At 40.0% G+C, this 23,633-nt stretch overlaps 1 protein-coding gene across 1 annotated transcript; it reads left to right on the plus strand.

Annotated features, from left to right (window-relative positions):
• The first annotated feature begins 10,251 nt into the window (after positions 1 to 10,251).
• AGBL3 (AGBL carboxypeptidase 3) lies at positions 10,252 to 20,609 on the plus strand. Its single transcript, XM_039383995.1, is given in 12 exon segments — positions 10,252 to 10,319; positions 10,554 to 10,620; positions 12,388 to 12,837; positions 12,840 to 12,907; positions 12,909 to 12,950; positions 12,952 to 13,040; positions 13,043 to 13,086; positions 13,088 to 13,129; positions 13,889 to 13,969; positions 14,126 to 14,205; positions 20,409 to 20,476; positions 20,479 to 20,609. Coding segments are annotated over 12 exon segments (1,230 nt in total).
• Positions 20,610 to 23,633: the final 3,024 nt, after the last annotated feature.

The raw sequence follows: 23,633 nt of genomic DNA on the forward strand, positions 1-23,633 counted from the left end.
CTTGCTGCTGCACCAATTTCCTTAGCAGCATCCATGCCAGATAGCTTAAAGCTAGTGCAGTGGCTTCATCGCCTTTTTAGTGCTACTTTATTTGAACTGTTATCATTTCAGTGAGTCAAGAGGCTTTGCTTTTATCTTAAAAGTAGGAACATTATTGAACTGTTTGTTTTCTGCGTTATAGATCTGCTTTGCTGATTTACCCAGCCAGCCCTAGATCTTCTTGACTCATTAAGTATCACCAAATCTACTCCACGGTGTCCTAATCTATATACAGCTATCTTGCAATAGAGAGACTAAAACAACCTCTGCTGTGTTAGTGTTTGTCATGTTGTCTGTCGTATCACAGACCTCTTTGGTGCAGATACAGGCAACAGAGCACAACTGCATTGTACAACAGAGCCTGGTGCAAAGGTTGCTGAGTTAATGCCCACCAAATTAGTTCTGCATTGGGAAACAGCCTAACACCTCAGTACAGCAGCCTGGCCAGCTAATTTTCCCTGCAGAGCAAAGGAGTCGCTAGCAAAATTGCTGTGCTGTCCTGCAGGTCCAGACTGCTGTCTCAGCACAGCACTGCTCAGGTACTCCAGCTCTAACTGGAGATAGCTCCAGTACATTTGAGCTAGGAAATACAGACATGCCATCAGCGTGCTAGTCCAGAAATCACTGAGTATTTTCCACAGATCACATCACCTCTACACAGCATGTTTCCATAAAGAAATGGAACAATAAATAAATAAATGAGCAAATAACAAAATATTTTCCATGCTCTGGTACAGCAGCAAAAAAACACCCAAGGTAAGAGTGGTACATTAGAAACATAGCAGGTACAAGAAGCCACAGAAAAATAATCTATTTGCCATTCCACTACTTGGTGTCATTTCCAGATTGAGTCAGGTAGGAAAGCAGACTGCAAACAACTGGGTTAGCTTTAGAGGCATGGGGGAGATGCCTTTAGGCTATCACTGGTGCTGTGGAAATGTAAATTCAAGTTCATGGTACTTAACAGGACTCAATCAGGATAGCTGATCTCTAAATGCTCTTGTTTATTGATGCAGTGCTGGAGGATCAGAGCTTGCCATCACTAAGCATATACTGTCTGCTCACCTTCCCTCTTGTGTAACAGGTGTCTCAACTTTTCCCTCCCTAAAGCATCTTCCCCATCAGCTTTTCTCACTGCCTCTCTCCCTATTTCTGTGCCGTTTTGGAATGCTGGTCACTGTTCCTCCCAGCACTGGTGTCACATTGTTCACAATCAAGCCTGCATTTTACAGTTTTGGGGTGTAACCTCTGAGCCTTCTGGCTGCACTGTTCCTTATAGAGGTCTTCCTAAGACACAAGACTCTTCAGAGACTCATTATCCCAGGGCATCCATGTCTTGGATGGCTGAATATTAAATCAGAGGCAATCTTTAGTGCAAGTCACAAACTCACTGACACTGAGATGCATCAACCCTGCTACCATTGGTCTCCCACCAGGCCCTAATCACCCCTGATGGCAATGCTTTCATTAACTGACTATAGCCAATCTCCATGGAGTTTATAAATAGGAAAAATTAATTATTATTTAATTTAAAAAAAAAACACGAAAAATAATTGAGTTGGTTCCTATTAGTAAACCCAAGTTTACAAAACAGCCACGCAGCCAGCGATGGCCAGTCAAGAGCAAGGAGGGTGGAGAAAGGATTGGACACATCAACCTTAGACCCACTGCCATGTCTCTACCTTGTTTGTGCAATGTCATTCAAAGATAATGTCTTTGATTTAGAAAGCTTTTGAGTCAGACCTTTGTAGGCTGCAAGTACCACTGTGGGCATGCCCTGCATCCTTCCCCAGGGTTCACTGTTGACAGTTATCAGAAACACAGCAATAGGTGTGTGAACCCTTGTCTTATGTTCTATTTCAAAAGCTGAGGAAGGAATTTCTCTTACTTCTGCTGCCCCTGTATTTAGAAAAACATTAGTGAAAAATGTCCAGTGAAAAATCAGTGAAACCAGTGAAAAAACAGCAGTGTGGGTAGAAAGCAGTGTGAGTAGAAAACAGTGTGGGCACAAGCACAGCACTGGGAACAAGCAGCAGGGATTAGCCAAAGGGAAGGACAGAGCAGGGAGGGAAGATGTGGTAGAGGGGAAAAGGGAGAAAGATTATTGTCTGGAGCTCATGCTCCGCCCCAGATGTGTCCGGCTCTGTGGGCGTGGTTATGACAGATTCATAGACCAGAAAAAAATCTAGAGGAGTCCCTTCAGCATGCCAGGGCCATAGTCCCTGCAGCACCCAGCCCTCTGACTGGGCTTGGGTTAGGCACCATCTACACATCAGCTTTCTATGCTTAGTTATACAGGCAGCACGGTACAGGTCTCCAAGGATGGGATTCATCTCTCCTGACTTTAGGTGTCTATAGAATGACTGCCAAGGGGGATCTAGGCAGTAAAACTACTGCAGTTGAAGGATGTATTCATATAACCAAACACAGGCATCTGCTTCAGCATGAGTCGTTAAATAGAATAGTATTTACTGGCATTCCCAAAATATCCAAAAACCTTTAACAGGGTTCAAAGCTGTGATGTGCTAAGCACTGCACAAACATATAATAAAAAGACACTCCCTATCCCTGGAGGAGTAAGACCCATGTGCTGTCACCACCCCTTTTCTCTGACTCCTTTTTTCCCCAGCCATTTCCAGGAGTGTCTCAGCATCATCCATGTCTCTCAAGGGCTTGTGCTGGAATGCAGTAACATGATTTTGGGAAGCATTTGTGTTAAAACAGGGTTGCCTCAGAACAGGGCATATACTGTTGTTTGCAAACTTTCTGACATTGTAAGGCCAAGTTTGTACCATAACATTTCAGATTTTCTTTTAGGTGATCTTAGGTTGTTTGAATATGTCTCAAGAACTTCAGCCAAGACTTTAAACAGAATGAGGTTACAAAGAAAAATATTAGAAATATTCCCCAAGTATTTGAGGAAACTTTTGTATATATACAAGAACAAGAACAGTTGGAGGAAAATGGTAAAGAAACATATTTACAGACCTCCTTTGTAACTCAGTAACAACAGGCTCAGAGCAATCTGTTAAAGAAAGTAGAAAAATATTTTAAATATTTTTTACTTTTTCTATACGCCAGGCTTGAATTCAGGTGTGCGTCAAGTACCCAGCTATCTTCAAGAGTTCTATGTTCAGTCTTTAAAATAAAGTCAACTTATCTTTATAATTCACATAGAAGACTCAAAATACACAAGGGTTTCTTTGGAGTTGCAAACGAAATCTTCAAAGAAAGCCCAGGAGGCTTATTAAAGTTTGAGCTGGGAAACGGGAAAAATATAAAAAAGAAACCCAAGCATGGTCACAAGAATCAGTATTGGCTGCTAGGGATGTGACGCTGTGAGATGGCCCAAGAGAATAAAATATCTGGAAAGAACAGAAAAGAACAAAGCAAAAATAACTGTATTTAAAGGAGCTTGTTTGACTAAGAGCTTCTCAAATACCTGTAAAAATTCATAGACATTTACAAAATCCCTTAAGTGAGCCAGCTGTGTAACTATCCAGAGAGTATATTATTTTTTATTTAGCTAAAAGTACCTGGAATATATATGTTCTTGAACAGTTTGCTTTCTGTAAAATGGAGGATGCACCTTTGAGAATTGCAGAATCAAAGGAAAACATGGAAATGAAGCCAGAAATAGGAAAATGTATCAACAATTTTATCAGAGAAAAACAAACCAAACTGTTACTTTCAGTGCTGCATTTTATCACTCCATAAGCTGTATTATAGCCAAATGAAAGCAGCCGAGAAGGGAATCAGGTCAATTCGAGACATGATTTATTTTGAACCTCCTCTGTAATGTGTTTAACATAAGCACATTTCACTGTACCACTAAGAATAGTCCTATAGAAACTGAGAGAAATTTAAAGCATGTGTGCATGTTTGCACCAGATGAAAGTGATCTAGTACAAACCTTTTCTTCATTTCTGCAACATTAAGTGACATTTAGACTTCTTTGCCTCCAGGGACAGTCCTACTGACCGATGAACAGGCGTTTAAATCTTTAGCACTGAGGAGAAAAACTTGCAGAAAAGATGGACTTCATGGAGGAAAAGGCAGTTCAGACTGTTGGTTGTGGCTCTCAGTAAGAAAACGACCACGAAAGTTGAGTCAATACTAGTACTGACACCGTTTCTCTTGCTTTAAAAGATTTAAACTGCATGCTGCAAAATGTTTGAGCATTCACATCTGAGCACCATGCCCAAATGAAACTGCTGCTATTCACAGCACAGCTAGCATTTGTACATAGAAATGCAGGGCTCGTCTTCACTGCAGATTTAAATTAACTTTGTTGTAATTGAATGTTGCCTTTACATTAAGTCCTGCTGACACACAATAACCTCACTCAAGTATGATGTAGAACAGATACAGGATAGAAGTAGATTAGTGCTGCCAGTGCTCACACACCTTCCCACAAATTCCAGGTGTCAAAAAAGCATGACATCCTGCCAGAATTCACAGCAAAATGGTCTAGAGAACAATCTCCTATATCTTTTCTGCTAATTACAAAATTATCCCTATAGTTGTCTGCCCCAGTAATCCATCAGAAGCTCCCCTTTCTCTTCTCTATTATAGCAGGAGCAACTGAAGTAAAAATATTTTTTTTCCCCAGAACTGTAGTTTCATGCACATTAATAGGGATTTGCACACTGCCAAATCACTCTGCAAGCACAAATTTAATCTTGATCATGTGTGGGCATATGACTGCACTTCTGTCAAATCAGACAGGGCACATGATGAAGTTTTCAGTGTCTTTTTCTATTAACATGAACTTTATGTCAGCCCGGGAGGGTGGATGACATTTGATCTCTCATAAAGCCAGCCAGTATAAAGTTAACCCCTCACATTACTCTGAACAGATCCTAGAGGGCTGAAGGAGTATATAGGAAGTCAATACTCTGCATGGGGCTGTGCTGTTCTGGATGCCATTAGGAGATTACAAAAAGCAAATGGACTGAACGAGCCCTCGAAGGCCTCACAGCAGCACACAATCCCAGATGTCAGTTTATGCTGGCAATTTTAAAATGGATTTGCACTTGGCATCCTTGTTCGAGTCATGTCCTGCCAGCCTATGGGGCCAACAAGAGAGATGCTGTGTTATCCTTCACTGCTTTACTTCACATGAGATTACCTCGAAGTGAAACAATTCAAAAAATAGATCTAAAATAACTCTGCTTATACACTGCAAATGTTCCACTATAATGCACAAGACACACAGGGCATACATACTTGCTTCCCTGGATCAAGAAGAGAAGCTCAGAGCCGTCTCCCGGCCCTCCCTTACAGACTGCTACCACCTCGTGGACATTCTTGTTCCACCTCTTGGCAGCAGTAACCGAAATTTTCAAAAGTCGGTTCTGTTTTCCTCTGTTCTCTTAGCTGTTCACTAGAAAAAAATGGTTCTTAGGGAAAGAAGTAGCAAACCCAAAGAACTTTAGGTGTACTGTGACACTGTAGAAAGAATTACATGAAAGAAAACATGTCAAAGACTTCCTTCATAAAGTTTATACATGGATCTCAAAATAGCACCTATCACTCTATTTTGCAAAACCAAATAAAACTTTTAAGGAAAGATAGCAGAGATGTTTTAAAAACAAATTAATAATTTGTGAAGAAAGATTTCTCTAATATCAAACAAAGCTTTAGTGCACTCATCCTGAATTCCTGCCATTCTTGATTCACTCAGAAACAAATTAAGACTGAGACAGTGAAACAATTTACAATATTAAGCTTAAAGAAAACATCTTAAATCAAGCTGCTACCAAGACAAACACTTTTTTCCTAAGAAAGAATATAGCAATACATAACTTCTCACCAGAAGTACCCAAAGATTCCTGGAGATCCCAGACTAAAGTTTAGGCTGTGAAGTTTCCCCTGTAAACTCCAGTAAGCGACAGTGATGCCCAGTGGACAGGACAGATTTATAACACACTGGCAGTTTTTTCACTCCAATCTCTGGGCAAAGTCAATCCTGCCTCCTATCCCTGCCTCTCCTGTTAACCCCTCTAAAGGAAGGTTGACTCTTAGCAAAACATTGCACTAACACAACATGATTGAGATGATGATTTTTAATTACTACAATGATAGAAATAAAAATAGATAATTGAAATAAGAGCATATGACTGATTTTGTTTTGTGATTAAATTACAGAAATTATTGTTTATACAAGGGAAGCAAATCTGATCATTCAACTGGCATTTTGGGAAAGGAAAAAAGTAATTCTGGAAATAACAGGGTATTAATCAGCTAATATTACTTTTCATCTTACAAACAGAATAGTTTTAAGGACAGTTTCAGGATATTTTTCCCCACTGTTTGCTCATATTACAAGGGTTTTCTTGTGGCACACTGTAGTAATATAGTTATATTAAATGCACAATTTTCTCTCATCATAAGTAGGGAAATAATATGGTTTAAGTTTCTTTTCTCAGAGACATAATTTATTTCAAATATTTTAATAGCATGGCACAGATGTTCCACACCTGTGTGCATCTCAGGACCACCTTCACTACAGAGAGAAACATATACATTGCTTTCCAAAGTTGAAGATGCAGAGTCTGACTCTAGAGGGGGTTGTATACATGGAATGTGATGATGAGAGGGATGAAGAAACTTTCCTATGTGTATTAAGAATCAGTGTTCTCTCATTTCATGTACAAACAGATACGACCATAACATATATAGCCGATGTAGAAGTCATGGCATTCATCCTGTGGCAGCAAACAGCAAAACTCCCATGACTGTTTAGTCCTAGAGACTGTGGAGCTGGTAGGTGGTTTGTGATTATACAGATCAAGAGTACATAGTAACGTCACTACTGTAAGAGGTAGGTTTAAATTCTCCCTCTTCTGCTCAGTAAAAGATCACACTTACCAACCACAGTCCCTTCTGTGACCATATGTCCCCTTTGCTTTGGGCACGGTTCAGAGGGCTGGGCAGTCGTGCCTGCCCGTAATTCACAGAAGTCCTGGGGATGGATATTCACACACAACCAACTTGGACTCCTCTGTTAGCCAAGGAGCTCACCACCGGTGCCTCTGTAACCAGTGGAGGAAAAGCAGGTCTTCCAAAGAGCAAACCCAAGCAGATCCAAAATTTCATGTTCTGGTTTGTTCTTCAGGAGTACCTTCAAGAACAAGAGGAAGCTGAAGGAGTCCAGTCAGTGTGTTTAGGTGACTGTGATCTCCAACACCACAGTTATTCCTGAACTCCTGTGTGAATTTCTGTTGGGCCTTCACTGTATAACCCACCAGACTTTCCTGCTTGTGCCTCCTCAAACAGCTGAAGAGCACCCTGTCTCAGTTGTACACAGGGATGAGTACTATCCAGGCATAGAACAACGATGGAGTACATTACTATGGAGATTTGAACTAATTCTTCTGCAGGGCATAAAATAAACCTAAACAGAAGCAACTCTTCTCTCTGAAAATAAACAAAAGTAAGCTGTCCTCCTGTGGACTTTCAATTTCATTTTAGTATTTTAATTTAGTTTTTTTAGGATGAAGACCCCCCCCAACTCACTTGTGAGAGACGACAGTGAGCAGTGTACTGTTCTTACACATTAAGACCCTTTCAAATATTCCCTTACATTTATCCTATAAAATCACAGGGTGAAAGAAAGGGGAGGAGGGAAAATATTAGTGCTCACATTACTGTCAAACTCTAAACAAAATTGGAAGTAGGTCTAGTCACACTTAATCTTGATCTCAGTGACTAGTTATCTCATTCCCATCTTGCAGCTCACCCTGAATCACCTGTTACTGAGCCATGTATCCATTAGAGTTAGGTCTCTACTACATTTCAAAAATGGTTTCATCAGTTTTGGGTTTAATTCATTTCCTTTTTACATATGATGTCATCTACACCAGAAGCCAGATCCTCCAGGTGAAGCTGTTTTGTCTATTATGTTATTTTGTCTGCTGTGAAGAGAATTAAATCTAGGAACCAGATCTAAAGCAATGAGACATTTTTTTTCTGCAAAAAACAAGTCTTAATGGCGCTGGTATCTGATTAAGGCCCAAAGCAAAAACAAATTCATATGAAACCAAACTTTTATCTTTTGGCCTGATATAAGCAGAGAGTAGGCAGGATAGGGAATGCTTTGGAAGGGGATCATGTCTATGATTCTGTGACAAGTAATTAACTCTGGGCAGTGTTGTGGTCAATGCACAGTACCAGATTCCCAATCATCCAAATACTAGGTATTTTTTCAAAGCCTTTCCTCTACCTAACATGTTTTCATTCAAGTGACTTCTCCCAACTTCAAAGAATTCCTTGCTCACAAGCAAATAACTCCCCAGTGCCTTCAAATGCCTCTGTTGCTTTACAAAATTCTTGATAGCACCTAATCTGCCTCTCCTGTCATGTTAGCCAGTACTATCTTGTTCTTGCATACACACTGAGTGATAAGTTTTGTAGGAATAAGCTTTGTTCATTATTTGTACAATATTGCACAGTCCAGATTTTTGACTCAGGCATTGAGATTGTAGGCCTTAACCATAACATACTAGTCATAAAAGCAGTAATAAGTAAAGGTGCCAACACTTTCTATAGGAACCCAAGTAAGCTATTTCCTGCTGCAGTTGAATACCTGCTTTGTGGTTTAATTGATTAACAGTTCATTCAACACTATTTTTAAGTTCAGTGTGGTACATATCAGTTCAGTGTGGTACATTACATTTCCTTTACAGTGGGATGTAATTTTATTCTGACATGCTAAGTTATGGTATTTTAATGTAGATAATCTCTGCAGCCTGTCTCCGCTTGAAAGAGAGAGACTGATGTGAGGGTTCTTTGACTTTCTCAAAGATTCTGTCTGTGCTCTGTTTTTTTAAAGGGCAAAAGAGATTCTGTTATCTTCTAACTCAGAGACAGTGGTGCCCCATCCTTGGGAGCCTCAGAATCTGAATGATCTATGACCTTCCAGTCAGTTTTCCCTAGTGTACTGGCCACACCAATGTGAAGTCATCAGAACAGAATTAAGCACATTGGTAAGTTATTGTGTTATGCTTAAAATCTTGTATATGGGCAAAAAGGAAGAATGCCTTATATTTAATAAAGCCAAGAATTTATTGTTAGTGTAAGTGAAATCTTAAAAGGAAAATCATTATTATTCCAGATCTAATTGCTGCAGGAAAAGGAAAAATAATAATGCAACTAAAATTGTTATACGTAAGCTTCATTCACACCCTTCTTCTACCTTCCCTTCCACTGCTACTCTGGATCCTAAGGTTAGCAGTTTCACTGTAGACAATTTGTTCTGGTGAAGGTAAGAGTTGTTTGTTGTGCATTATCAGCCTCTGAAGTCCTTTGCTGGGAGAAATATAATAGTTATACTGATATCTTCCTCCTCACTCTAGGATCCAAATAACTCTGGGGTCATTTCCATATGTTTGCTGCACCCTTCTCTTTCTTCAGGAGTGTGCAAGTCCATGTTACATTTGAATTTACCATATCCGGTGTTCTTTTCATATGTTAGATATTTCCCTGTTCTCTTTGTTACCCCCTGGAAGGAGGTTTGTCCAGCTGCAGGCCTGCATTTCTACATAGAACAATTCCTTGTCGCTGCTGTCTGTATAAGCCTATATTTGTATCACTCAAAGGTAAACAAAATAAAACAAATTAGCCATACATGTCAATTAGAGAGATTGTTGTCACAGATAAATTAGGTGAAACAAAGCTGCAGGCAGATAAAGTTCAGACAGGGCAAATCTGACATGCCTTAGTGTTGAGGTCTTACAGATTCAGTACAAATCTCATGTTCTAGCAGTGTCAGTACTGTATTGCAGGGCTATACATTTAAATATGAATGTCAGCTAATAAGTGCTTTCATGCAGTCTGTACAGTAGTCATACTGCAAACTTATTTTGAGGTAGTAAAGACTTGGGCAGTTTTTGTGCTTTATATATACAACAAATTGCAATTTGGAAATCATAAAAAAAAATTGAAAATGCATAGAGGTGGAACTGAGATAGCTATGCTCTTATTCTGTTACCTTTGAAAATAAATCCTAGCATCTTGAATGGAATAGGGTAGGACTGCTGTGAGTACTACAGTAAGGAAAGGCCTACTGTCAGAATGAGTGGGTCGTCGGATTATCTTTGACATGCCAGGCAGATGTCATGTCAGCTACAGGGAGACACTGCATTACAAATATGCAGTATCTGTGTGGTCAGCAATCAGTGACTTCACGCTGTAGTTGGAGCACCTGTAATGGTACCAATGGTGTCTAATATTCATCATTGTCATCTGATGGTAAACAAGCTGTACAGGAAGCAGAGGTAAGTTTGCACAGCAAAAGTTTGTACATGCACAAAATAATATGTATTTTTATTTAGAGTTTAGTGAAGATTTCTTCACAGATCCAAAAAATGAGGCTCAAAAGGAGGCTTCCCTATTCATCTATGTGGAACTGGTGTAAATAGGATGAACCACTTTTAAGTGTGTCCTTTATATTATAAAGATTACAGTATAATCTTACTGCTTGTACTCCTCCTGTGTGACTCTTTTTTCAGATTGGATACTCACTACTCCAGTAATGTTGTTGTACACTACAACAGGTTTGGAGATAATACAGATATAGTAAACTCTTGACAAAGAAGTTTTTATCTAGGAGAAGGTGGGAATAGGCTGATAAATCTTGCTGTGAGCTGTAGGTAGATGAAGGACTTGCTTTGCTTTCCTTTATGAATCTAATTCAAAGCCTAATGAAATCAATATGCTTTCCTATGTTATTTTAAAGCACTTGAGAATAAATTATTTTCCTATAGATAGGGATGAAAATTAGTTACATAGTTATGCATCTCTCATCATCCATAAGTTCTGCCTGTACTGTTACTTATCCCAGAAGTCCAGCTCAGCTCAAGCCGTTGTTCTCAATGAATAACAATACGAACCAGCTTAAAATGAGTTTGTTGTGAAAATATGAGAGGAGAATTATAATAGCCAGAAGAGAAAGTGAAAAAGATGAGAGCTGTATGACTGCAACATCAACACTGAAATCTGTGTTGGGAGAATATTTTGTTATCCTATTTTCTATAGTGTTTTTGCCAAAATTTATAAACAAAACCTGGCCAGATTGGATCAGTGCTTAATTACAGGCTTCTACATCTGGCAAGAATTAATTGGACAGAGTTGAAGGAACTTAGTTGCTTTATTCCACTGTCACTGGTTGAGAGTGGAATGAGAGTTATTTATTCTTTCCTGTGTTTGCTAAGTTTATCCAGTTGCCTTGGATGAACTTGGAACTTCTGGCAGTTGTTGATTTTGGTCCTGAAATACTTCTACATTGATAAGAAAGCATAATAACAGTTTTGCAATCCTAGCGTAACTAGTTGTGGCCACTAAATTTTCAGAAACACAAAACTGAAAGGGAGCTGGCACCCTTTTTGAGGCCAACACAGTTAGTAAAAGCTTGTAATACACTGAAAAGCACTGGTACTCATTGACATCATGTTTATCTAGAAATTAGCTACTTCTGCAGTATGGGTATATTACCTGTCATAAGTAGGCTGCTACATTTGGTAACCAAGAAAACTGGTAATTGCTGTCTGTCTAGAAAGGAACCTCTGTCCTTTGCAACTGGACATGATAATTTATTAGAAGGGATAAGATGTGGAGGAACACTCAGAATCCCAGCTCCCTGCCTTTTTGTAAACAAGGACAGGGATTTCTGTTATAGTCTTTTAGTTGCTGTTCTTTAAAAAGTGCAGCTTTCCATGTTCTTTATTAGTGACTTGAATTTCATGCGCAGGCAACTGGAAGTGATTCTTATTCAGCCTGTCCAACTCTCCAACAAAGTGTGTTGTGGTGTTGTGGTATTGTGGTTTTCAGGCTTTAATGAAACTTTCCAAGTGAGGAGCTGAAAACTGCTGCCTTAAGTATGGCCAGTTGTCCCTCCTCTCCTGAGGAATGATGTTGTGCAGGCAGTTACAGGCAGTTAGCAATTCTTGGGATAGAAAATACCAAGCTGCAGTAGAATATAGGTGCTTGTTTAGCACTGAAGGTGTTCTATAGGTGATAATCACACACACAAACTCAGCACCTTTTCTTAAGCACCTTCTTTTAAAGTGTAGAGCAGAGAATGTTTTTAGAAATTCAAGTTGTTATTAAAAGTCCTAATCAAGATATCAGTTGCATTATTGATATGCTCAGTGGGAGCAGGCATCTTTTTCTGGCAGCTACACAGACTTTGATTTATAGCAGTGTAAATCAGATTTGCACCTGATTCACTGTGGTGTGCTTTTTCATGGCAGCACACACTATTTAACACTATATCATACTGCAGTGCTAACCAGCAAGACACTGTTTGTCTGCTCTCTGCCTACCAACATTGAACTTACATACTAGCCGACCCACACACTGACCTCTGCACAAGCAGACACACAGTGGTACTACTTACAAGTAAGCAATGCACAGGCAGGGATGCTATATCGCTTCACTATTGTCAGCTTTACCAAGTATAATAGCCTATCTAAAGATGGCTTGTGGCCATTGTTGTACTCAGAAGTTAATGCAAAGACACAGCATAAGAAATGGCTGGTGAAGGACTGGAAATTAATCAAGCATTAGAAAAACAATGTGAGGCAAAGTGGACATCATTATTTCTCACTTTGGATGTTCCAGTTTCCTCATGACCAAAACACCTGCTACTTTGCCCACTATTATCCTTACCCCTACTCCAATCTGTAGGAGTATCTGGGGGCCATCTCTAAAGATCCAGTGAAGTCCAAATTCTTCAAGATTCACATCTTATGCCATTCACTGGCAGGAAACATCATCATCATCATCATCACCACCACCACCATCCCCCTCCAAAAGTGACAAGGAAGGCTGTGATACTGATGGTAAGGGTGCATCCAGGAGAAACAGAGTTCCTGGATAATGAAGGGGTTCATGGATTTCATTCGTGGTAAGCAAAGCTCAACTCCTGTGGGACAATTTTATCTTGAAAGTGGTACGAATGTTGAATCCATATGGTGTGATTGTGGGAAATCACCACTGCTTTTAACAGGCCATGACTTGAATTGCAAATATAGATCTATTGTAGGAGGAATGTTACCCTTCCATCTGGTGTACCCAAAACATGATAAAAAGATAACCTCATTTTCTTTCCCTTTGAAACAGTTGATTTTCCTTTCCACTATATTTTTTAGTTTGATGTCTCTATGTCCCTTATTGTTTTGATATTGTTTACATCTTTGCACTGCATCCAAGCGTTTCTGACTGCTTTGTTTAGGTTTAGTTGCATTTCAGAGTGGGTTATTTGCAGGTTTTCCTTTAATATACTTTCTCCTTTCTGGTAATAAATTATATCTTCAAAGCAAAAAGAGTTTTCATCAAAATGTTTTCAGCATATTTCTCCCCATATCCTCTGCAAAAAAATCTAGTTATTAAATTCCTTATTTCTTTCATTTGCTTCTTTTCTGGCATACAACTACTTTCCAGAATGAGATTAGGTTCAGAATAGATCCCAGATGTCCATTTGACAGCAAAGATTGCCAAATTTACTTGTTTTAATATAAATGGTTTTGACTTCCTATGTAGACTTCCAGTCACAAAGACATTGATATTATGGATATAAAACTAAACCTTCAGGTATTAAATTAAACCTTCAGCAAGTAAACTAAATCTCTCTAGTTTAACTTCTACAACAAATTAATACAAACAAAACTCTTGTGCAGAAAGTCAGTGTCAGAAATAGTACATTTAATGTTTTTCATCTAGGTACAGCTTGTTTTAAATAAGATTTGTGTTCCTTCATGTGACTGGTTTGGCCTATAGATCCCTAGCTTACAGGGATTGATGCTTCAGGTTGCAGACAAAACACACATTTGAAAAGACATGAAAGAACACACACGTGAAAGACTTGGAGTCCATGGGACAGCATTTCCATAATGCTCTCTTAAACTACTGCGTAAACAACAAGCAGGTAAAGATCCTCCTAGGCCTTTTCTCCTGCCTCAGTTAGTCCAGCTGTGAATAACAGAGTAGTCTATAGGTCTATAGCAATAATAAATTTGATAATGACTTTCTTTAACCAATTAACTAAATTTGCAATGTTTCTTATTATTAGCTGTGCCTGCAGGAACACAAGAAGGTAGTGAAACAGCAAGCCAGGGTGAACTCCAAGGTCCTAAATTCTGATGTGTTAGACTGGAATACCAAGTAACTTAGAATTATTTAGATATGCCACAATTTATTTTATGTTCTCCTTATCTCATAAAGAGTGTCAAAGGAAAAGTTATAAATGTTACTAAAATTAGACTTTTACTACTCACACTTCTTAATTTAACTCTTCTTAATTTAACACTACTTAAAAGATTCCACACAAATCTTATAGCCAAACCTTAATAGCCAGTTCACTGGAAGCAGAGCTCTGTATCTACTCCAGGTGGCCTTCCTGAGGAGAAATGAAACTGCATTGATACAGACCTTGGTCTAGTGCATCACTTAAATCAATATGCTTTTTTTGCAGCCTTACATTTTGCAGAGCAATCTAGGCCCCATATAAGGTGTATTATTTGGTTTTGTGGAAATTTTTTCATTAACCTTGGAAGACACTAGCATGATTCCATTTAGCCAAAGCAGTTAAGTTCAGGGGAACTGATCGAAGAGCAAGAATCTGTACACTGACTAAACAACACACCTATTAAACACGATCAGCTTCTCCTGTGCAGACTGTTACTGGAAGATCAGATGTGCAGGTGATTTTAGAGAGGTGGGCATTATGCATTATGAAGAGCTGTGGCCCTAATGTGGTCATTTATTGGGGAATAAAACTTTTGTACATTTCCTTTTTGGGGAATCTTTATTACGTTGGATCTATCTCACCAAACTTAAGGTGCCCAGAGTATAGAAATCAAGATCTGAGCTTAAAAACTGATGCTGAACTGCAAAGAAATAAAAAAGAGACATGTGGATAGATTTAAATTAGAAAAAAATTCTTCACTATGAGTGTAATGAGCCACTGGAACAGATTGCCTGAAGAAGGTGTCACTGCTCCATCCCTGGAAGCGCTCAAGGTAGGCTGGATGGGACTTGGAGCAACCTGATCTAGTGGAAAGTGTCCCTGACCATGGCAGGGGAGTTGGAATTAAATGATCTTTAAGGTCCCTTCTAACCCAGACCATTCTATGATTTTATGATGGCGCTATCATCTTGATGCATCAAAAGAGAATTAGGAGATGGTTTACTTGTTGCACACCAGCTAAAACCAGGTACTGAGGTATGCAATGACTTTTCCTTGTTGTTTATATCTCTGTCCTGAATGACACTGGGAAAGACTCACTAGAGTTTAAAAAACTCTATTTTGAAGAACTGTAGAATTAAGTCAGTCAGAATAGTAACTAACAAATCAATAGAGATACAGTCAAATGAACAGTGCACAGCAGTAGTATTCATTTTCCCTGTAGCTTAACCTGTATTGTCCTGAAAGTAGTGGTTTTGTTCCAAAGAGGGTGGCTTTCCACCTCTCAGGTTCTGCAGTACAGCTGAGTAAACAGACATAGGGTCAGGATAAGGAGGGCATCAGCTTTAAGCATGAGAAGTATCAGTTCCATGTACTCTGATGTCAGTCATGCTTTGCAACATTCAGTTCAGAGTGTTCGGGAGTTGCGTGCTCCTCTCATACATGCAAGAAAGTCATCACAGTGGCACTAAGTGTCCATTGCCTACATCTAAGCTCACAGGCACATGTAGCTTCAGATTTAACAAAGTGATTTCACTGGAGGGCAATAAGACATTTTATTTTCCTTAAACCTTTATTTACTTGTTTTGCTTGTTTTGCTGAAAAAGAAAAGGGAGTTGTAACATGTTTTTTATCCTTGTTTACTTGTTTATTTTTTTTGTGCCTGTGATTGACATAATATTGTATCACAATATTGTGAGTATTACAAGAATAAACTCTTGTGAGTAAATGTGTGGGCATCGCGTTACAGGAAGGGTGCTGAATAGCACTCTGGGAGATGTAGTTTCCCAAGTACTCTATCACACGTGCAGTGAAGTGCCTTGGTTGTTAAGGTCACATGGTGTTACTATTCGAACCCACATACAAGCTGTTGTCCCATTTGAATAAACAGATTTGGTTGCTGGAACCCCAACCAGCCGGGTCGTATGGGTTTATTTATTATATTAATAAAACCATATAAATGACTTTTAGAAAGCTTGTGGATGAATTTTAGCCAACAATAATAGTTCCTGTAAATTGTTGCTTCCTGTTTGCGACATAAATACTGCAAAAAAACAACAGTAAAATGGGAAACTAATACCCAGACTGTGTCCTAAGAGCTTGTCCAGCTGAAGTGACCCCTGTAATGCTTTGGAAAACATGCAGATAGGCATATCTGATGACTGGGCTGATTGAAAAATTGAATTCTTTGGAGTTTTAGATCTAGTTTCAGAGGTGGTAGTTTGAAACATGCTGTAGTCAGATAAGCTCTAGTGAGCGCACTTGTGGTGAGGGAAGCTGCCAGATAACATGGGAGATACAGAATCCTGTTGGATAACCGATTTGAGGGGATTTCAAACTCAGGAAAAGAATTGGAAGGGTGTAACACTGCTTAAGGTAAGAGCAGTCCAGACAAACACAGAAGACCACCATAGAAAGTTAGGGTATTGTTTCTCACAGAAAGTTAGGGATTGTTTCTCATCCGTTTAGTTTAGTCTTTAAAACGGTAATATACGTAAAAGAAGCATTCAAGAACAAAGAAAGGCAGGGATGCCTTCATACAACCACATTAAAAGAATCATACATAATCCTTTGTTAAAGCTTAATTACTCTAGGATAGATATTAAGTAATGGACTATCATATCCCTCATACCAACAGACATTTCACATGATGTGATGAGCCATTTTACAACCACTTTCTATCTCCCCTTTTCTCCTCCTGCCACATTCCCTGTTGTATATTCCTTCCACTTATATCCTTCTGATGTTCAGTCCCTGCCGTGACTGAATAAACCAAACCCATCAAAAGGAATGAGATGGTTTTCTGCTGGGTTGAGTTAAATCAGATCACACAAGATTTTTATTTTTTTTTGAGCATCAGAGCCAGTTTAAGGAATGGAGTAAAACACTAGCTATGAGTCACAATCAGAGCAAGAAGCTTCTTACTTCTCTTCCTCTCATGATTATGGGCACTTTCCCATGTGGATCTACTTCAGTGACTAATTAAGTTTATTAGATAAAAAGACTTACCAAAATTTCTGTTATTGTTCTTGATGAAAGTTCTTAGAGACATTTGAAAAAAGTGAATAGCGAGGAATATCACAGCTACAGTAGAATTTTTGACAGAAATGCATGCTGGAGCTGTACGTAGCCCTCAACAGCATTTTGCTGCTGTTCAGCCTAGAAAACTATATGGCCTTAAGGATGTAAAACAGAAGCATTGTTATGGTGACCTAGAGAAAACTGTCATTTGGAAAGAAGACACATTGATATTTTTATGGGTAATATTCTTTTTATGTATATAAACATTATAATGCTGACTGCTTTATTAATGCTTTTATTGGTTCAACAGTTATACCAGTGTTTCTCAAGCTTTTTGCATTTTCTGCCAATCCTTCTTTTTAGAAGCCCCAACACTGGAAAAACAGAGCAGTGGCAATTAATGCTACTGAGAAAGCATGGATGTCCAGGTTCCCAGACTAAAAATAAACAAGCCATACTGAGTAGGAAGTGAGGTCCCTTGTCAATATGATATGTTTGTATCCAGGTTAATAAGTATTTGCTGAACAGAACAGCATAAAGAATTCAATCTTGAGCAGCTTGCTTATATGTACTCCTTCTGGCATTGTGATTATCATGTTTATTTGCAAATGTTGGGGTTTTTTTTGATTTGTAACTATGATATGCCCTCATGAATTAAAATGGCTACATTTCTGAAAAAAAAACAAAAAAACCCCAAAATATCGGGAGAACATTTTCACATTTCCTTAGCATCGCTAAGGAGAGAAGTAATAAAATCAAAAATACTTGTATTTTTCATCCCAGGATGAAGTTTACTAAAGGGTCATTGTCAGAATATAAGATGTAATATTTTTTAAAAACTTCTCCATTATTGCTATTCAGCATCCTACATAACTATTTAGACAATGTGAGTCTTGTTGGAGTTGACAAACACTTAAAGATCATAGATAAAAATAATATAGTCTAATGTTATGTTCCTACATTCATTAAAAATAATTTAATTTAGATATTTTTTATAATGCTGAGAACCTAGCAGCTTGCAAAATGAACACAAGTTGCTGAGTCTTCTGAGCTTTTGAAAATCATGTTAAATACTGAATGCCGAGGTTGCCCTCTGCGTGTGGGGGAAAAAAAAAAGACCAGCCCCTTACATGTTAACTCTTTTTCCCACTAGTTATTGAACTCTTACCAAGCTTCCCCTGTCCTGGTGAACACTACTTGAACAACCCATAAAGGAGCTGACTGATAATACCTTTTGGTCAATCAGTCTTTTGGAAATTGATAATAATAATAATTCATTCCTGTTTTTATTCTGCTTCACAGACTCAAGGCATCGATACTCAACAGGTATCGGACCCAGTGAAAAAAGGTAAGCATTATACGTTTGGTTAATTTTTTAAATCCAAATAAGACATTTTTTTCTATAATCTCAAACCTCAGTAAAGAGTATGTTTCACAAAGATAAGTACAGAGTTCTTTGGCTGGGGTTTCACTCAGTCTCAGCATTTGGAAGAGCTCATTTTTCTATAATTTAAACTGTCTCCATCACATTATTACACTATTATGTATCGACTGACAACAGTCTCACTCGTGAAAAAATAAACCCAAGGCAAATTCCAGAGAGGGAAAAAAAATATTTGCTCCTTCTGGCAGTAGGGTACAAGCATTTGTAATAATTTGCAGAGCAGCACTAAAGCCAGCTGCAGCTAACCTTGTCCATGGCTGGCTGGTGGCACATCTGCCAGGTCAGGTCAGGCTGAGGGAGAGTGCAGGGGCCTGGGCTGCAGCAGTCATTTTGGCACTTGAGGAGATGTGGTCTTTACCTGCCATCCGTGCTGGGGCTGTGCCTGTCACACCAGCCAAGGCGCTGGAGAGAACCAGGTCTGGAGAAAAAAGACACATGAGCCACCCACAGTACAGAGGGAGAGATGAAATTAAAAGGGAGTCCCTCTTCGCCAGCCTCTAAGTCTGGGCACAAATCATTACAGCTGTAATTGGCTTCTGTGCAACAGGAGGTGCAGTTAAGTAGAGTTTAAGCACAGTTTAAGTTTGGTACAGTTGAGTACGTTGCAGTGTTATGACGGCTAAGAGCTTGCCTGCCAAAAAGGAGATTAATAAAGAATGTTTTTTAAATGTTTTTGCAGTCTTGGCACTTTCTTCCCCAGCTGCAGCTGTTTGTTCCTAGTTATTGTGAATCATACCCAAGGGGAAAAACATAACAGATCACATTCTTCTAGGCTTTCCTGGAATTGACATTGCTTAGAGGAAGTTTAACAAAAAAATAAACAAATGTCCTGGCTCTTAATATTTTTTTCCTGTGTTTTAGATCCAGACTGGAGTATTATCCAACATAATAATATGTGGGATAAGGTGAGAAAATAAAGGTCAAGACAGGACAGGTGGCACAGACACTCCAAAGCAGACAGTTACTAGTTTAGAATGGTTGGATATCTTAAAATCACAATATTGTCTCAGTGCCAGTGCATAGCTCACTGCTAGCACATTTCCTTCTAGGTTCTGGTGCTCTGGCAATGAACAATGAAGGCTGTACACTCCTATGGGTGCAAGGTCCCCGCTTATTGTTGATGTTTACTTTCCTAAGTACCCACCTACTGATAGCACCAAATGTTCTGTGTCTTGCTGAGCATGCACTTGGCTGTTGTTGGTTCACAGAGCAAAGCAGATTTAGCAAGCCAGTTAGACTGCAGCAGAGCCTGCCCCAAAGACCTTATGAAATAATATGTAATAATTTATTTGCACTACATGATTTCAAGGACTTCTGCTTTGCACCTTACAGCTTAGACTTTGCTACACGAACTTGAAAATTGTAGGTTTTCACCTGACAAAAAAGAAAAGAAATATTTTTGGTGACTGTTTTTACTTCTGTAATGGTAAAGTAACCCTCTGCTGCATCTGTGATAGTACTTCCAACTGACTCAGAGGGGGTAGTGGTATAGTAAGCATATGATATTGGCACTTATGGCATTGTGGTTCTTTGTAGTTTGAAATACAGAAAATTACTTTTTTTTTCTCATATGATTCTTAAGAAATGCTTCAGACTACAGTAGCAGAAAGTTTACCTCTAAGGATTTTCTATTCCGTGTGGTCATATTTACATATATCTTGTCATGAATTTCTGTGGAGATATAGTATTTTCTGGACTGACCTCTGCATCTTTTAGCTCTGAGAGTCCCACCCCCAATGCTAAAGGCATTTATGAAAAGTCATCTGTGCAACAGGAGGCAGGAAATTTGTGTGCCATGATATGATCCTGTCCAAAAGAGAAAATTTTCATTCATCCAACTTTAATCTGTTCTCCAGAAGATGAGGAAAAAATGGTTAAAGTGTCTTCAAGACCGCAGAGAAGACTTTCAATATCTAAATGGTTTCTCAGTTATTGTTCTATTCAAAATACAAAAAAGACTAGGGTTTGGTTCTGTGTGGAGGGTTTCTTGGTCTAGTTACATCATGGTACTGAAAGACATAAGACACGGTAGCAGTACATTAGCAGAGCTGGAAAACTCCCATGTGTTCAGCACAAGCTGATATGCAGTGTCAGATACCAGAACTGTTTTCATGGAGCTTCCCATGGAGCTGAAACACTAGAGGTCCTGAAGCTTGTTGACCTCTTTGTAAACAGCCCACGGAACAGAGTGTAGAAAATCTCAACCTAATGGCAAAGAATATCTCTGACCCTGCACTATCCTTCTGCAATTAATAGGGGAAAGGCTCTAGCCATAGGTTCATTGCTTTTCATATGTATCAGCATGCCATAAAGGGATGTATGGTCTGACTGTGAAATGTTGGAATTAACCTTTTTAGAGAGAGGTTAATAGAATGTCATATCACCAGAGCAATAAAACCAAGTCCTATGCCTATGACTAAAGTTTCCACATTTTAGCACTAGAATTTGTATCTTGCTGTGGTTCCCCTTTAGTAAAGAAACCAAAGCCATATACTTTTTTTAGTGTATAGTAACACTGTAATAGTTGATATGGATTTGTTCTTTCCTCTTTTTTGGCTCAAGTCATGATTGTAGCACAAAGAGCAATTCAAAAAAGGAAGAAAGACAAATGAAGGAGAGGTTCCCCTCAAGAAACACAAGACCCAAGAAAACCAGAACAGCAAGCAAAGATGTAAATTTTGGAAAGAGAAAATCTTGCCAGCCACAAGGCTGGCAGCCAGGAGGGCCAACCATGTCCTGGGGGCCATCAGGCAAAGCATCGCCAGCTGAGGGAGGGGATTGTCCTGCTCTGCTCTGCACTGGTGCAGCCTCACCTGGAGTCCCGTGTGCAGTTTTGGGTACCACAATGCAAGAAAGACATTAAACTATTAGAAAGCCTCCAAAGGAGGGCAACAAAGGTAGTGAAGGTATGAGGACTAGCTGAGGTCACTTGGTCTATTCAGCCTGGAGAAGAGGAGACTGAAGGGAGACCTCATTGTGGTCTTCAACATTCTTATGAGGGAAAGCACAGGGGCAAGTACTGATCTCTTCACTCTCATGACCAGTGACAGGACTCAGCATGAGTCAAGGAAACTGCCTGAAGCTGAGTCAGGGGAGGTTTAGGTTTTATATCAGGAAATATCATTCTTCACCCAACCAGAGTGTGGTTGGACACTGAACATGGAAATGGTCACAGCACCAAGCTTGTCTGAGTTCAAGAAGCATTTGGATAATGGTTTCAGGCACATGGTGTGATTCTTGAGGTGTCCTGCACAGAGCCAGGAGCTGGACTTGATGATCCTGGTAGGTCCCTTTCAACTCAGCGTATTCCATGATTCTATGATAGTATTTACTGCTCAGAGCAGTGCAGAGAAGGCCAGAGACAAGGAGATCTGTGAAAAGGCTAAGGCCAGGATGTATGGCCATCTGGCACGCTCATGAAGGCTGAGGTGCAGGAGATATGGAGGGGAACAGCCACCCCTTTAAGATGACAGTGGCTCCAGGGAGAAATGCCATGGCACAACGGAGCAGTCCCACCGTGGCAGTCATCCTGATTACCCCAGCAAACAGGACTCCAATGAGAATTGAGAATGTTTGTGAAGGAGGTGCTTATGCCTTCCACCCATGGCAGTGAAACAGCAGCCTCCCTTGTGGTGCTGAGATCAGCTAAGGAGTAGATCACCAGACCAAAATTACAAACCCTTTTCCTTCCTGAATGACAGAAAAGTGAGTGGCATGTTGACAAACTGAATTACCACCCCTCTTGGGAGCACAAACATGCCTCCTGCCAAGGGATGTTACTTCACTGGAACAGATGTCTTGCCCCAGAAGTCTCTGCTCATTCCTCAGTTTCCCAGCCAGCAGCCCAAACGTTAGAGGGAGGCCATGTTCAGCCTCAAGGCTTCCTTCATTCTACTCCTCACCACTTTCAACTCAGCAGCTACGGACTGCTGGGCTTTATTTGCTGCAAGCTTTCCACCCCAGCCCCTGATTTCTCCCAGAAGAACCCCTGTCTAAGCCACCTATGATCTGAACCAACTTGATCCAGATCCTTGTCCTTCTGCATGCTAAAGTTATTCCACATACACAGGCCACACAGGAAGGCACCTCCCCACTGTCACTTGCATGCTGTCTCTATCCACTGAGTTTCTCTTAGGACTTCCTCCCATATTTCCTTTCACCTACTTTGTGCTCTTGGATGTGAGTGCCAATATTACAGGCTCACAACATGTGTATCACATGGAGATTTCCAGACTGTGCCAAAAAATGGAATTACTAGGTGGAACTCTGTGAATCTACCGGGTGGAACCTAGCTTCGTGGCTAGGTGTCCCACATGTATCAACCCCCAACACACAGCTCTCCTAACAGACCTACCACAAAGACTGCTAAACGGACAAATGGTTCTGGATCTGGCCGGGAGGACTAAAGGAAAGAGAGTTTTGCCCCTTTCGTCACTCGAGGTTTCAAAGCTTTCCTGTAGCAGAAGGCACCTTACCACTTCCCCTGCACTGTGCTTGCATAGGCACGGTGTCTGCAGGCGAGGGGGAGATTGAAATTGGGTGGTGCTGGGTCTGGGAAGCAGAAGGAGAGTTCAAAGTCCAAGGGCAATGTCAGTGAATTCTGACAGTGCTGTGGTACTGGGGTCGTTGCTGGGACAGTCAGTCACCTCTACAGAAGTGTCCAAACAAAACAAACTCATCTAACCCCTCGTGGACACGCAAGCTACTACAGTAGCATGACACTCATGGTGAACTTAGCCAGGTCAGTTATTCCTGCCAGTTAGCACAGCCGGGAGAAGGAGATGCAAACCTGGCCCCGGCTCTCATTGTGGTGGCTGGGCTTGGCTTCCTCATATTTGGATGAGTCATATCAGGGAGGAGCACACTGAGGAGAGCTCAAAATCGAAACAGAAAGCGAACAGCACGTGACATAACAGGGGCTGGCTGTGTCACAGCCCAGCC

This window comes from Pipra filicauda, unplaced genomic scaffold, assembly GCF_003945595.2.
Source record: "Pipra filicauda isolate LSUMZ 115617 unplaced genomic scaffold, ASM394559v2 scaffold334_size1588553_pilon, whole genome shotgun sequence".
In the NCBI taxonomy this organism is placed as follows: Eukaryota; Metazoa; Chordata; class Aves; order Passeriformes; family Pipridae; genus Pipra; species Pipra filicauda.